Source organism: Atractosteus spatula, chromosome 5, assembly GCF_055471065.1.
Source record: "Atractosteus spatula isolate fAtrSpa1 chromosome 5, fAtrSpa1.hap1, whole genome shotgun sequence".
Classification (NCBI taxonomy): domain Eukaryota; kingdom Metazoa; phylum Chordata; class Actinopteri; order Semionotiformes; family Lepisosteidae; genus Atractosteus; species Atractosteus spatula.
In genome coordinates this window covers 61,493,497-61,509,670 of record NC_142710.1, presented here as the reverse complement: position 1 = coordinate 61,509,670, position 16,174 = coordinate 61,493,497, and the positions used below count along the sequence as shown (strand labels likewise).

The 16,174-nt window shown below is 36.0% G+C and overlaps 1 protein-coding gene across 5 annotated transcripts in view; it reads right to left on the bottom strand.

Annotated features, from left to right (window-relative positions):
• iars1 (isoleucyl-tRNA synthetase 1) overlaps nt 1-16,174 on the bottom strand; it is a 60,129-nt gene that overhangs the window by 15,965 nt on the left and 27,990 nt on the right. For all 5 annotated transcript variants that reach the window (XM_088915875.1, XM_088915872.1, XM_088915871.1 and 2 more), the window contains 12 exons: nt 13,615-13,741; nt 11,740-11,813; nt 10,836-11,030; nt 10,169-10,255; nt 9,123-9,206; nt 6,442-6,586; nt 5,969-6,089; nt 5,427-5,518; nt 5,082-5,159; nt 4,546-4,667; nt 1,476-1,578; nt 589-672 (listed from right to left, as the gene is read on the bottom strand). In XM_088915875.1, the coding sequence (XP_088772001.1) occupies nt 589-672; nt 1,476-1,578; nt 4,546-4,667; nt 5,082-5,159; nt 5,427-5,518; nt 5,969-6,089; nt 6,442-6,586; nt 9,123-9,206; nt 10,169-10,255; nt 10,836-11,030; nt 11,740-11,813; nt 13,615-13,741 (1,312 nt within the window). The remainder of the gene's footprint in view (nt 1-588; nt 673-1,475; nt 1,579-4,545; nt 4,668-5,081; nt 5,160-5,426; nt 5,519-5,968; nt 6,090-6,441; nt 6,587-9,122; nt 9,207-10,168; nt 10,256-10,835; nt 11,031-11,739; nt 11,814-13,614; nt 13,742-16,174) is intronic.

Sequence of the window (16,174 nt, the reverse complement as noted above, 5' to 3'; positions counted from 1 at the left end):
AGCTAAACTTTGTATTTGGACAAGTAAACACCACAGTGAATCACGTTTTATAGCTTTATGGCACAAGGAGAGGTACGATTACTTGGAAAATAAACTAACATTAAAACCTTTGCAAAGTGTTGCTACTGTATGCCATTCACTCCTGTGAAAGACTTGGAAAAACAGTATTCCACCATCTGCAGCTTTTTTTAGATTGCTTGTACATGTTCAGAGAAATGCCCATTCGCCCATATCATATGCACCTACGTAATCAATTCTTTTGAACCAGTCCTCCTAACATACTGTTTCGTCATGAGTTCAGCTGGACTGGCCTCTGCATCTTCTCTGGAAGAACTTTTGTCTCTTGTCATTTATATGACCAGAGCCAGACAGCAAAACAGCTCAGCCTTACTTTTCGCCATTACAGCCATACATGGCAGCTTTGTCCCAGACACTTTAAAGTATCTTTGTACATCTTCCAAACAATACCCAATAACAGAATAAAGATGTAGCTTTTGTTACAAACTAACATTTCATTTATTGGTACTTCACACAGGCCAAAACTCTATTTTAGATTGTTTTTAGGTTAAAACAATTTTAAAAACTCACCTCCAAAATATATTTCTGCAAAGCCTGGATGTCTTTCAGAGCTTCAGGATCCTGGTGTATGACTACCACTTCCTTCAGAGGATACTAAAATGCCAAAGAAGCAATAAAAGACTTTAAACAAAGAAGCAATAAAATAAAAGTCTTTAAACAAAGAAGCAATAAAATAAAAGTCGCAGCTATTTATAGGAAGTGAAATGCCTATTTTTTTTCTTCTAGCAAAACCTTATCTGGAAAATTCTAACTTTCATTTTAACAGTACAACAAGCTTGGGAAAATCTTTCATTACAAAATGCCATGCCTTAACAAAAAAAACATATGGAGTTCGCTACTAATGAAATTCAAGAACATTATGTTTTTCCTTTGTGAGAAATTCAATCCGGTTATCTATGCAATACAAACCAGTTGAATACTTTCATCAGCAAATCAATGGAAACCTGTATACAAAATTAAGTAAACTAGAAGGATTTTAAAGGAAAATTTTATTTTAGGAGCTCCTCAGATAAAATACAATATTAAAAAAAAGTCTAAATTTCTTATTTCTTAAGACTATAGTTATAGCACAGGCATACAGTTAACATGCAAAAAAATTACAGTGCACTAACACACAGCTAAATAAACCATTTCCAAGGATGTCTACCATCACAGTGGAAGAGAAAAAAATATACAGAAGAAGAATGTTAAAAGGTAATTATGCAATGTCTAAACTAGAGAATACCAAAGATAAAGTACACTCCTCCAATCAATGTACATAATGCAATACCACTCTACTTAATGTTTTCTCATGAAGGTTTTACTGTAACATTACACAATTATACCAGCACCAACAACTCCAGCTGGAACAGCACAAAGTTTCTATTCAAAGCAACAGATTTCAAACCATAGCCTACCTTCACCGGAAGGGTCTTCCTGTCCCTTATGACACGACCCAGCTCAATGACGGACTGCATCTGAGACACAGCACTCTCAATGCGCTTATCAATCAAAGACTCTCTGTAACAGAAGGAGAGGGGACACACTGACTCAGGAGACACAAACAGATACAGATGAAGCACTTTTCTGAACAGCAACAACAAATTGCACTTCATGGGCCAGAAATCATGTCAACGTTCTTAATGTGAAATTATGAATTTACAATTTCAACATTTATGAGAACAACTCCTTGGCTTTAGGTGCAACATATGCGCGTGGGTTCATACTAACATTCAACACATAACAGAGTAAGTAATTTGTTAATAGTAAATGCTTAATACATGTTTTATGAGAATCATATTAAATATCATTTGGTATTTAGAACTTACAAACTGCTGAGAGGTTTTTTTAAAGTATCACATCTCTAATACAATTACCAAATAATAGCTTTACTTAACTTACCTTTTGTTAAAAGTATGTATTTTATCATGAGCAGAAGTCTGCCCCTACCAGGTTAACACCATTTTTAATAATGGTAATATTCTGAATATTATGGAGTTATTAAAAGTAATTTGCATCCCCTATACTAGTGCACATGATGACAATAAATTCATTTTAACAATGCAAAAAGTAGAAAACAAGAATGTACTGCATTTATATATAAAACCAGAAAAACCCGATAAGTTATATAGAGCTCTGGAAAGAATGGAGCTGTTTCTGGAGAAAGGGGGTAAAATCTATTGCCATTTTAGTTCACCGCAATTTAACAACTCTGGAAAAAAATGAGATAAACGTAAGCTAGCTGAGTTTTTATGAAGACTGACCCCCTATCTCCTAATTCTAAGACACAAATCACACTGATCAGACTCTGAAAAAAGTTGCTCACTGCACTCTCAGTATACCAAGTTGTTTAAACAGTATACTTGAAACAGTAGTTACTCTAAATACTATTATGTGAATCTAATTTAACTCTAAATTAATGTGTCTTTAAAATGTTTGGCAAACTGTTGTCCCCTCTACAGCTGTCCCTTTCTGAGGCACCAAAATAAACACTATTGCTACAATATAATATTGTTCAACAGGCAGCAATAGCAATAGGTGGGATTATCTGGAGAAAGCTTTTACTTTTAGCATGCAGACATCCTGTGACCACCAAATAAATTACTAGCATATGTCTGCTTAGTACAGTATGACCTCTGGAGCTTAATAGAACTTCTTTTTGTGTCAAAAGAACACAAAAATGTGACGAAGAGATGATGCAGATCAACCATTAAGCTAAAAGCTGTGCAAAAAGGGCTTGTAAATGCATCTCAAACTGACTAATTGAACTGCAGCCTAATGTACATTCCAAAAGCAGGAATTTAAAGGATATACTCACAAAGGCTTCCAAAACCTAACAACAATAATAATGCCACAGGGCAGAAAAAAAGGAATTTGAGAATTCCGTTATTTTTATACTAAATCAAGTATGCAGTACTATCATTAAAGAACAACCAGAGATTTATTACCTATTTCTCACAACGCTAGCCATATATTTTTAGATTTTGCTTTTATTCCTCTCAGGTTTATAATAATGGAATAATATATCTTATATAAATTAAGCTGCACCTCTGTTGGCTTCACTTTTCAATAAATCAAATCGGTTTCTTGATTATATTTATGGATCAAAGCCTCTCTGCACCACCAGGAAAACAAATTAACTCAACAACTTGTAATGTCCACAACTGTGACTGTTCCACTGAGATCCCAGTAATTCAGTTCAGCTTCTGCAAAGGGCTGTATTTGTAATGCTCAAGGTACTGCAAGGTATGCAATAACTAAACAATTTTAAGCTTTGACATTCAATATCAAGAAGTTCCAGTCAATTAATCAGTTCATTTCTGATACGCATGACATAGGTCACCTTCAACCATATCATCAGAGTATGAAAAAAATTGCTAAATATGACCAGCTGCTTAAATGCTTAGAGAACTGCACGAATTTGTGAAACTGTAACCACACTGCTAAAAGCCTCCTTCAAAAAGTTTGAGTACAAGAGAAACTACTGTAATACTGATGTGGGACTGCACCTGTAACTTAAAAATACTTGCATTAGCACTCTAACAGCTTATTGAAAAGGAAAAAAAAATATGAAAAAGATCTACTAACATTTTGGTTTAATGCCGTATAACCCCATGATCAAAATGTTTCTGTATGTTTAAAGGGAATAACCAGCTTTCTTATACTTGATAACTTTACTTGGTGTGGATATATTTCTAAACTAAAAGACTAAGGACTACTTCAGTCAAGTTAAAAAATAGGAGGAAAAGCTATCAAACTTCCTCAGGGAAACCACAGAGTAGAAAAAATGGAAATGTGACTGATTACATTCAATAATCAAGGGCCATTTTTATTACAACTTAATTTCATTACCCTAATAGATTTTGACTGATTTTATAAAAGGGTGTTTTTTTCTTTTGATATCTATGTATACTGCAAAATTACAAACAAATCTTGATGCAACAAAAAAGCTATCCTGAATTAATTACTTTTGGAGTGATTTAAATATTGAAATTACTGTAACTGTGTGATAAAATGGCTATTTTAATCTCAAACCTAAGCTTTGTCAATATTATTTAAAGATTTACTTGAAATGTGTGCATGAAGCATCGCACTCCAAAAATTATACTGAATCAACTCAATGTTCAGAAAATAATACAATATAATACAATACAATATTCACACAAAAGCACAAAAAAACAAGAGTTAGAGATGTTTTAGATGATACTTTATTTGACAATAAATACCAATTCTATTTTTCTTACCTTTTAGACTACGGCATAGAAATTAAAGAGCTTAAAATGCCCGCTGACCACAGTCACGTACTGTACTCTGCTCAAACCAATTCAGTTCTCTCCAAAGTTTTCAATATTTCTTTGCAAAGAGAAACTGTTTGCTCAACTGTTTGATAAAATGTCACAGTAAGTCCCAACATCATCACTGATAAACCTCAAGTAAGCCTGACTGACACAGTGGTGGTATTTCGCTTAAGGCACATATTAGACTTACCTGACTTGAGGAAGCATAAGGTAGTGAATGCTGCCAGTGTCCTTTTCCTCAACGGAGGCTGGATCGATCAAGTGTCTCAGGTTCTGATACATCATCTCAGTAATAAATGGAGTGAAGGGAGCCTGCAGAATCACAAATCTAATGGCACAGTTGTCCTTTCCTTTATCGCAATCAATCAGTCTCAAATCCACAGCTGCATTCTTAATAATCTACTCCCCCAGCCTGTTTGCAACACTAACTCAAAACAAGCGAAATTCACAAACTTCAAAATCAATCACGTTCTTCCCTTCACCTCGGCACAGGTGAAAAAAACATTCAGTGGGAAAGCCAGGTGACAAGGATTTGACAGAAAATATGGTTAAACGATTACTAAACACACTAGCTATTAAATACACCCATTAATGAGTGCACAAGAAACATTCAAATATGTTCAAATACGCAATGATTCAGCTGTAGCAGAAAAAAATGCATTTTATACATTTAAGCAACAAAAATTGATAAGTAGTGAATTACATGAACATGTATAACTAACTCACCATTAGCCTGCACATGGAGAAGAGAACGCTGAACAAGGTTTCAAGAGCCCACACACAGTCCTCTGTCCCACTCTCCCCCTGCCAACCAGCAAAACAACAAAATAAATTGTTTTTTTAAAGCTCAGGCTCATACCTTAAATTCTGTATGAAGACAGTATTGTAACCAATTTTAAAAAAATCTACCATTTAAACTGTGCTTAAAGCTATTGTGGATATCGATCTCTGAAAACTATTTCTGGTGTTACCCTAATTTGTTTAAGAAATCAGCAAATGGAAAGTGTCTCTACTTTAAACAGGTTTCCTTTGCTAAAATGTAAAGATTTCAGATGCGTTTAAAAAGCTTACCTTCAGTCGTCTGCGGTTTGTTCTCACATACCAGTTGGTAAGCATGTCGACAAACTTGACCAGCTTTGGTACAACAGTGTACAATCTATAAGCTAGAAAGAGGAATCTTGAATTAATTTTCTCCTTGCACATTAGGCATGAAGCTAGGAAAGCTGAAAGCACTTATAATATTTTTCTTTCACAGACTGCCAAATAAACTAAATATAATGAATGATTTGACAAATTATTTTCGCGCACTTCACTTTGCAAAAAAAAAGGTGGAGCAGACATAAGTAAAACAAACACATCACTGGGGTTTACGATGTCAAGTGCAACTTTTGCTGTTAATGTTAAACCCTGCAAACATTTTTTCAGTTAAAAATATTTAAAAACAGTTATATAGCCCATTAATCAGAATCATAAATTTAGAATAAAAAATTCTAAGGAAAAAGAGTAATAACTGGAAAATTAAAGAAGAGCGGCATTTTTTTACTTCTTCTTCTTAACACATTATCTGTGAAAGCTTTCTAGTAGTCCTCGACAAACTCAGCACTGATTCATACCAGCCATTTCAGCCTTGAAGAACTGGATGAGAGACTGTGTGAATGACAGAAGCCACTTGTCCATGATATTGTCACTTTCCTTGGCTGTGCTTTCATTGTACAGGAAGTGGATTTCCTCCTCCTACAACATGAAGCAAAAAGATACTGGAATGCCGTCTGGCACCATTTAAAACAAGGCAAAATAAGATATTTATTACAAAAATGGCACACAAAACACCAATTTATTTGTTTAAATATAGGAAAAGCACATTTCGCCCATATAATATCACCAGGAAAAAAGGAGGAAGACTATCAGAAGTTACTCTGTTGTTTCTATTAAAAAAAACTCTGCAATAACAGCAGCTTCAAGTAACCACAAAGCAAAAACACTATCTGCTCCTTAAGTTAAAGTGTGATCTTTTCACATGTGTTCTGTATTAAACATTTCTAGCACATTTACATGTCAAAAAGTGGGGGGTGGAGTTTTCATGTACCTTGTGTAACCTCTGAACATTCTGAACCAAGAAGCGGTACGCATTGTACCAGGGAAGAAAGACATCTTTCAGCACATCTCTCACTCCTTCCTCTTTGAAGCGAAGATTTTCTGCACGCACCACTGGGGAATTTATCAGGTACAGCCTTGAAGAAAATATTAAAGGAAATAAATTCTTCCACTCACTCACATCTTGTATTATTTTGAATGAGGTCACACAGTCATTCCTTGACTTAAACATGAGTGTCTTGGATGTTTTTAGGTTTCCAGCACAAAAAACCCTAAATTCCAGAACAGAACAGCGTTTTGTGTTAATTTAAACATAAAATGCTTAGGTCAAGATGTGATGAAATTCAAATTTGCTTATGTAATACGTGTATTAAATTTTAGTCACGCTGAAATTATAACCAAACCCGTACTGCTCTCAGACAGACAAGTAAAGCAAACGGGGGAAAAAAAGTACTGAAATTTGCATATTAAATGATATTGAGATTGTCCCAATGAATGCTAAAACATCAAAGATGACAAATTACATTTTGTAGAATATACATCATCTGCACTACACTTAAGTCATTTGCACTAAAAAGATACACTGGCTGAAAATCTAGCAGAAAAAATTAAAGAACTTTAAACTACTGCAAATATACATACTGCTAAACATATGCAACTGCTACATAACAGCAATGTTTCCTGAGGTTACACTGATTTTATATTTATAATATAAATCAATCATATTTGGACACTATAAAACACTATCTATGAAAATTAAAAGATGTCCTTATTCTTGATAAGCTCCAATACCTACACCTTTCATGAAAGTGCTAAATGTAACACTCCTTTTATAAAACAAAAGACAGAAACTTTTAGATTGAATCTTTAGTACATGTTGTCCATACAGCTATAAAATCTTAATGCACTTTCCTGCATTCTTCTCATAATTTATTCAAAGGACTGTAAAAGAAAAGCTTTGAGTAAAACATTCTCCCCAGATATACAAAAATGGAGGAATTTCAGAAATTAAAGTTCAAAACACCGTGTCAAAAGGAGATACAAGGTATTTGTTAATTTCCATTATTCCTAGCATTGATTTTTTTTCTCTTTTGAGGAAAAACTATATGATCAATTCTTACAGCACCACACTAATGGTCAGTACGGCAATTTAGAATAAGTACTTTTTCCAGCAGTGACTTTCTATAAAATGTAATCCAAATGAACAAACACCAGACAAATTCATACCAAAGCACCAATCCAATTTAGTGGCCACAGATGTGCTAGGAAATTAACTGAAACTCCCACAATTTATCAAATATGTATCTGCTGTCGTAGTGTATAATTTTGCTCCCTGCAAATGAATATTTTTCTTTCAGAGGATAATGAGCGATCATTAGTGGTAACAGGACAATACTGAACAACATGCAGTTGCAATTGACTTTTGGAATAATTCAGTCTAAACTGGGAGTTAGCATTTTTTAGAAGCCTTCTCTGTTTGAAAATAGACCACATCCATCCATAATTAAAACAAAAATGATTTTAAAAGTCTTTTTACAGCCATGCTGTTTTTCTCTCAGAGACCTAAACTTCTGGACATTAATTGGAACTTTCAATACTTCATTAGTTTTAAGTGCCACACAAGCCCACCACAGCCTCAAGATTGACACATTATGATGGGTTTCACATTCCTGAACCCCGCAGGACACTAGGTACCTCTACACTTCAAATTGACAATTTTTTATATAAACTGTATTGCATAATATGCAAGATAAGCATTCATTAACGCTGTTTTTTGGAGTGTTCTATAACCCCGTGTACTAGGTTTCAACAAGACATTCGGCAAGCAAACACACAAAGTCTTTAAGCTTTTGTGAACAAGATCACTACTAGCTGTCTGGCTTGGGAAGACATTCTTAATGTCACGATTTCTTGATTCACAAGCACTGGGGTAATCACTAGCATAGCAGAAGTACACAGCAAGATGGCCAAAGAATGCAATTAAAAAAGAATGCCGATTCCAATCATTTCTGCATCATTGGACTTTGTATAAAGAAGTAACTATTAATTGCTCTGATGCAGATTAAGGATATTAACAATTATCACATTCCTGTTTCTTAGACACCATCTTATCTTCCCAGTCAATACTTTTGCATTAATAACACAATAATGCAGCAATTTTCCCTTTTGTGCAGCCAATTTATCTCAGTGGTACCTCAGGCCATTAAAATTAATTGCCAAACTGGTTGTATATTTTAGTTTACCACTTTCCATAGATACTATTAAATGCTTTGAAGCTCAGCTAAAAAGACAGAAGGAATTCAGTGGTCATTACTGCAAACAAAATAAGACTGTGGTCACAGACATCTCTCCAACAACATAACACCTCACCTCATTAAAAACACAGTTTTATTTGCTCTAAACCCTAATCAACCTAAAAGGAATAATCTCCTAACTGAGAGGCTAAACTACATGAACAATTTAGATTTTGCACTGAAGAAAATGGATTTTCAGTACACTCATGAACTGAGCTATGATTCACATTTAAAACAGGTAGGATTACTTCTTATTAATTCCACTACATTTCAAGTTCTGCGTCTGCTAACCTATTTTACATGGCTCCGACCTAATGAGATTTTTAACAACCATAAAAATGCGTTTAAAAAAGATATGCACAAACAGAATAACGCTAACCGTAATGCGTCTGCTCCATAGTTCTTCACAATTTCAACAGGATCTGGATAATTCTTCTTGCGCTTGCTCATCTTCTGTCCATCACTACGAGAAGAAAATGAAGATTATTAACTTCATGGTTAAAGAGCGCGACAGTAGGAAATATGATCGCCACTGCCTTTTGACTCATCCTCTAGTTGGAAGAAAGATTGACAATGGTGGAGTTACAGAGGGAGAATCAAAATGTTTTCACAGAAGGTGCTTTCATTTAGCTATCAACCCACATTTACAACTAAACCAACACAAATAAATGCCTAGCTAGACTCACATCTTCTTTGAGGTATCTGGTGGCTTGTCCACTTGACAATCAAAAACAAACACATACTAACTTCACATATTTCATCCTCCTCCTACATAGTTACCCTGGAAAACTGGAATCTTTCCTAGTTTCCACATATTTTAACATATGGTGTGGCAGTCACCACTGCACAACAGACTGCAGTCTTTCACAAAGGCTTGGTCTCTTCCCACTACACAGACCTCAGTCTGCATGAAGACAAAGAAGCCATGTCTGACACACTCTTAACACAGCTAAGGCAGTACTGTATATCTCGTGTGTCCAGGGCAAACCTTTGTCAACCATTCTCCTGCCTACTGTGTCTTATAGTTCTTACACCCTCTGTACCTCCATCTAGTCACGCAGGTAATACACAATGCCAAGATGCTTATTTTTCATCTCTTAATCATCACTGACAGCCCAAAAGGTCCCATAAAACAAAGTGACATGTTTTATGTCAAGTCTAGAACTGTGGGAGATCAATACTTAAGTGTTTGATCTACTCTGCACTCACAGTGCATCTTGTCAGCTGCTTTAACTATTTTACAATTACAATATGTCAGCTGAAAGATTTAACACGTTTCTAGTATAAACACCAAAATAAACCTTGCAGAGCTGCAGTTTATTAAGAGATTTATAATTGTCGACAACCACGCCATTATGACCAATGCAAACTTTACTGTGAGTTCTAAAACATAACGCAGGAAAAAAAGGGAAAAAACAAACTAACCTTGCCAGAACCAGTCCATTTACTATCACATTCTTGAATGGAGGTTTACCAAAGAGAGCTGTTGACAGCACTAGTAGTGTATAAAACCTGCAACAAAATGAAGCCAGAAATGTCAGTGTTGATTCGTCTAACAGAAGAAAAGAAAATGTGAACTTTTCACTCACAGAAATTAGGGGTTATAGACATACCATATCATAGATTAAAAATGCAGTCAAGAAATGTTTTCTAACAAAAAAAACCAAAATATTTGGTGATTTTGGTATTTCTATTAAAAAAAAATTTTCACAGGAAAAAAATGGGATAATCTCAAAACACCGTTAACCTGTGGTGAAGCATTTCACTCTTATTTCCTCTCCCTTTCAACCATTTGAAATCATAATTCATAAATCAATGAAGTTGCTCTAACTCCTCTTACCACGATAAAGAAAACGTGTGAACAATCAGTGCTCTTTAATCTTAAATTGGGATTTCTCATCATGGATGAGATGGACAGTCATGGATACGTGCAAGTTAAACGCTACCAACAGATTCATACTTCTAAGCCCCCGAGACTCAATTTCCTGATAGGTCCGGAATTTACAGCCGCAGTTTTAAAACAAAGGCAACAGTGTGACATTTCACAGCAAATGCAGCCTCTGCTTTTTACTCTCTGTGCTTCATGTTTTACCATCCTCTCGTCTGGTCGATGCCCTCAGCGATGAAGTCAGCTGGGAAGGCATCCTCAAACTCTTTTCGGTTCTTGAAGGGATAGTGGACTTGCGCGTAAGGCATGCTCCCACTCTCGAACCAGCAGTCAAACACCTCCGGCACCCTCCGCAGCTCCCCCTTCCCACAGCGGGACGGGATGGTCAGGTGATCGATGCTGTAGCGAGAGAGTGCACACGGGGCATGAAATACTGAATCCGATTCACTTCAGGCGTTACAGAGTAAAAAAAAAAATCCAAGACACAGTAGGGATGGATTAAAGATTCGGGATAAAAAGCCAAGACACAATAGAGATGGATTAAAGATACAGAAAAGAGGAGTAGCAGCTGTACGTTCTATGACTTGCCAAATTCAAGTTTTTTTTATTTGCTGGAGCAAAACTAATCACAAAAAAACATTCTGCCTAAAGAGATAAAACAGAAATTCAATCCTCTCCAAATAGCATAGCTGGATTGTTTACAGTTAATGAGAACGTATAAAAGCTTTCAGCATGACTGTCTATCCTTCATAACATTTGCTGTTCCAGCCGCAGGCTGGATTGCAAGTTAAACATCACTAGATATTAAAAATTGTGTAGCTTTTTTAATCATTAGCAGGAGACACGGCCCAGGGTCACACTTTATAAGCAGTATTCTGGTACTTAAATACAATGAGTCATGGTATTACAACCTACAGCACAGTACTGAGTATTGCAGACAACAAAAATCAGCTATTCCCTGAATTTTATGACTTCTGGTTCTAATTTGATTGATTAGGGGTGCTTTACACATCAGAAGTGCTCCTATTGGGTAAAGAAGCTGCTTATCAAAGTTTCATAGGCCCACAGGAGGAAACAGATTAATCAAAGCAGCGTACAGATATCTCACCTTTCTCGGTGAAGATCTGTTACTTTTGTTCCTGTTAGCTCCTCCAAGTCAGCCACTGACCCCACACAAACCACCTGTAAAGAGCAAAAAACATCTTAAAATAATCTGTCCGGAAGAATTAGTAAAGTGCTTCCATTGCATCATTTAATTTAACTAAAAGGATTGTTTTACTTAAGCTGGCCAACTACACTCCATATCAAAGCTGTCTGAAAAAAAAAACAATATTCCGTTTCATTACACATATTAAAATATTTTGGGTTTGAGGTGTTGATGGTAAAAAATGTTAAGCAGTATCCTTTCAAGAACAAGATGAAAAATGGTACAGCATAACTTACTCAGTGATTAGACACAAACACGCCCCAACACTGTCTACTAGAAAAGATAAGTCTACATTAGAAATCTTATATCTGCTATGACAAGAAGAGGAATTTCAGAATAAGTACTGATGGAAGTAACAGATTAGAATTGTTAAAACTATATATATATACTTTATTGTTTTTAAGAGGCTTGCAGTGCTCATTGTATTTCTTCAATAGAAAATCAAAGAATGCAGACAGGATTTTAAATAAAGCTGAAAAAAAGCAGAACCCTTTTTGCACACTGCATGCTTTATTTCATTCTGTTAAAGCAAGTGCTAGGTTTTAATTTCCTTTAAAGGGTCAGGCACATGACCTATATAAGAGAGTGACAGCAAGGAGAACTGGAAAACTACATTCTTGCCCTGCACAAGGCTCAGGGAATCAGATGCACTCCAGAGATCTGGGATGGGAAATAGTCATTATGCTATTTTCGGGAAGCAGGTCACTGTCCTTCTTTTATTCAGAGGCTCATTTCATTTTTCAAAATGTGAAACAACCTAATTTTAAGATAATATAAATTAGGTTACCGTCTCCAATGGCTCTTTCCCTTAAAGAGGATGTAGTTCGTATACTCGTGGGAGTGATGCAATGTTCTGAACTTCGTCAAGTTTTTAAACGTGTAAATTTAAGATCTGCGTGCTTTCCCTTTGAAATATACTGAACTGAGCAAAGAAATGTTTAGGGCACAGCGAGTGAAAAGGGTAGTTCTGCTTGTGAGGGGTTAAAAATGTAAGATTTTGGGCTTTCCAAGTTCGCATGAGAATTTCAACTGGCATTTCACATACTTTTAAAGAGTGGCGATTATAATTGGGGGTAACTGATGACAAAATTAATCAAATTCTTCAGTGGCCCTTATTTTTAGTGTATTTTGAGAGACGCTACAATCTATGGCACAAGTTATTACAAGAAAACAAAGCCCTGGAAAATAAAGAACAAAGAAACAGGAAGCCCAGGATAATGATGCTATTTGGCTTTGGCACTGAACAGGCCACACAGGGTCTAAGAAAACAATTTAATCTCAATCTGAATTTATATTCCAATACATAACCAATCTTTGTTGCAGCATTACAAATTCTTGTCCTTGGCAATAGTTTGTTAACCTGCTATGTTAACTTTTTTGTTTCTAAAGATGGGAATTGGTGTTAAAAAATTAAAATTACTTAGCAAACGGGTTTCACGGGACTCTCTTAATGAAAACTACTGGAAATCGAATTCCCAAAGCTTTCCCTATAACGCAGTGTGCTCTTTATAATGATTTTCTGCTTGTAACACTCATTAGATGAATCCAATACATAAGCATCATTTACTTGTAAAATACTGTGAAAAAACTACTGCTCTACTTAATATCACTGTAAAGTAAACTTTTTCAGTCAGCCAATAAGCAAATAAACCATAATACCACTTTAACAAATACTTGATATTTTACAATATTCTATAAAAAGTTTAAATGAGTTCAAAAATTTCAACAATTTTTTTTAATCAAAAGCATTTTAACCAGGTTGCACCCCCAACTGACCTCTTCAAAGTCATCGCTGACCCACAAAGGAATTGGGGTTCCCCAGTATCGGTTTCTGGAAATTGCCCAATCACGTGCTTCCTTCAACCAGTTACCAAACCGCTTTTCCCTCACAAACTCGGGAACCCTGAAATCAAGGGCACAGAAAAAGAAAGAAAGAGTTAGTCTTCCAGAGTGGTGAGGGGCTACACGTTTAGGAAGTCGAGTTCCACTCGCTGAGATGAAAAAAACTTCAAACATGGTTCTGGCAGGAATGCAGTGTTATGCAAGAAAGATTATGTAATATTCTTTTATTACACCACACATCTGTTCAGGAAAATAGTGATAGGTCAGCCTCTTGAATCAAGAACACAGAGTGGATAGCCAGGAGCACTTGCCCACATGAGTCTTGGGTTCATTAAACACATCAGCTTCAAACATGGAAGTAAATTAAACTGTAAGGTCTTTCCATACCTACGCTGCAATAAAGCTAAACTCTTTATTAGCTTATTTTACAGTTAACTTGCATTTTCTATATAGAATATAAACGTGGTTACATAAAGTACAAACAGCCATCTTATACACATACGGTGGCTATACACCTACAAAAGCAATGAGATCTGAACTCACAGCTGAGATTTCAGGATTTGCATGCACAACGACAAATGCAGAAATATAGAATCTCAGTGACAGTGTCGTTTCTCACTTGAATGAGTGTTTGTGCCAAGACAGTATCGGGGTGCAAAAATAAAACCAGTACTATTAGTTGTGATTATGTGATCATTTAATAATATGGTTCACATCAAAGCAAAACTGTACAGGCTGAGCCAAAGTCAAAACCTTTGCAATTTCAGGAAAGCAGACTCCGAAGGAACGAGAAAGAGCTTAAGAGAAATAGAAGGGGACAGGATAGATATACAGTAAGTGGAAGATGGATGGTAACAGTTTAAAGAAATTCTGCGAGAAGCAAAGAAGAGTTATCTCAAGAGTTAACAAAAGCTAAGCAACAGTTTCCTGAATGGCTCAACATATCAATTTGGAAAATTATATGGGAGAAGAAAGCACTTTTCAAAACAATTAAACATAACAGGAACCAGTTGAAAGTACAAAGAACTCACATTAAAAGGGACATCAGAAAGTCAAAGAGAGGAAGGGAATATTGCGATCAGAACTACAACAGCAAAAGAAGCATCCAGGATGAAGCACAATTTACCTGGGATGACAATGGAAAAGTGTGAAGTGTTGAATGGAAAAGGCAGATGTACTAAGCAAGTATTTCACTCTGGTGTTCCACTAAACAAAGTCAAGAATGTGTCTCGGGCAGCAGAAAAAAACATGACAAAATAGTTTTAGCATAGATGAGGCAGAAGTGTTTCAGATCAGCTATTGAGCTCTCTGGATCAAAGAAATTATTCAAACGCTATTGACACAACTCTTCCAACAGTCCCTTAAGACCATCCTGGTTTAGCAGGACCTACGTGTTCATGCGCTTTTTTCTTGTGCTAAAATTACTCCTTTCTAAAGCAACTTTCCAAAATTTAAGTATTACTTCGGCAGATTTTTGTGTTTATGTCTGCACATAAAATAAAGAAGCAATAATTGTTGATCTTATCTAGCCATTTATAACTTGGACCCATATTTATCCGATTTTTTTAAACAAACAATATATTTTTCATACTACTTCTTCCACTTGGCACATATTAACATTCAATAAAATATTTTGTGTCGAGTGCACATAATTTGTGTTAATAAAAGTCTGATGGTAAAAGACAAGGTTCCATGAGTATAAGGCAGGCTCTGACTGAAGTCTACATTCACTAGATTAATGCCATTTTCAAATGGGTCCACCAAAGAAATAAATCTATATCAGTTCAGTCACAGTTTCAAAAACACACTTCTAACCTGTGTTCGATGGCAGGTGACACATCAAATCACAAGCCACCTTCTTCGCATTTGTTTAATAAGGTCAGGAATCTCCTTCACACCATAAATCGCTTTTTGAAAAGTGCAGTTTATGTATTGAATTAATCAATGACATGCCGTTCGCTAGCACCAATACATGTTTGCTTCTATTCAACAGCTCCATAAATTACATGCAGGCATTGTGTTGTACTTTCCATTTGGAATCACCAACTGAATTATTTTTAATATTCTAGCTTCAGATGTGTCACCTGTCAATCTGCCTCAGTGCATCAGCAGATACTGTAGGCATGCTCAGCCCTCATCCCCTGTGTCAGAAATCTTCACAGTGCACTGTTCAGCCATTCACCTGCTCACCATGTAAGTCTACATGCTGTCCATGTTCACTAGAGGACAGATTTTACTGCCTACGTGGCAAACCACAGGCCAAGTCTATATCACATCCAGGCAAGCCACAGTGATCACCATACCTCTGAGTCAAACAGGTTGCATCTAGACCAGTGGTTAAGAACACAAGAACAGCTACTGACTAGAGGAGGCCAATCGGACGAGCTAGCACGTTTGGTAGTGAGGTGCCAATTGATCCACGGATCTCATCCAACTACTTCTTGAAAGAAGCCAAAGCACCGGCTTCGATAAGGCGGCTGGGCAGCTTTTCCCC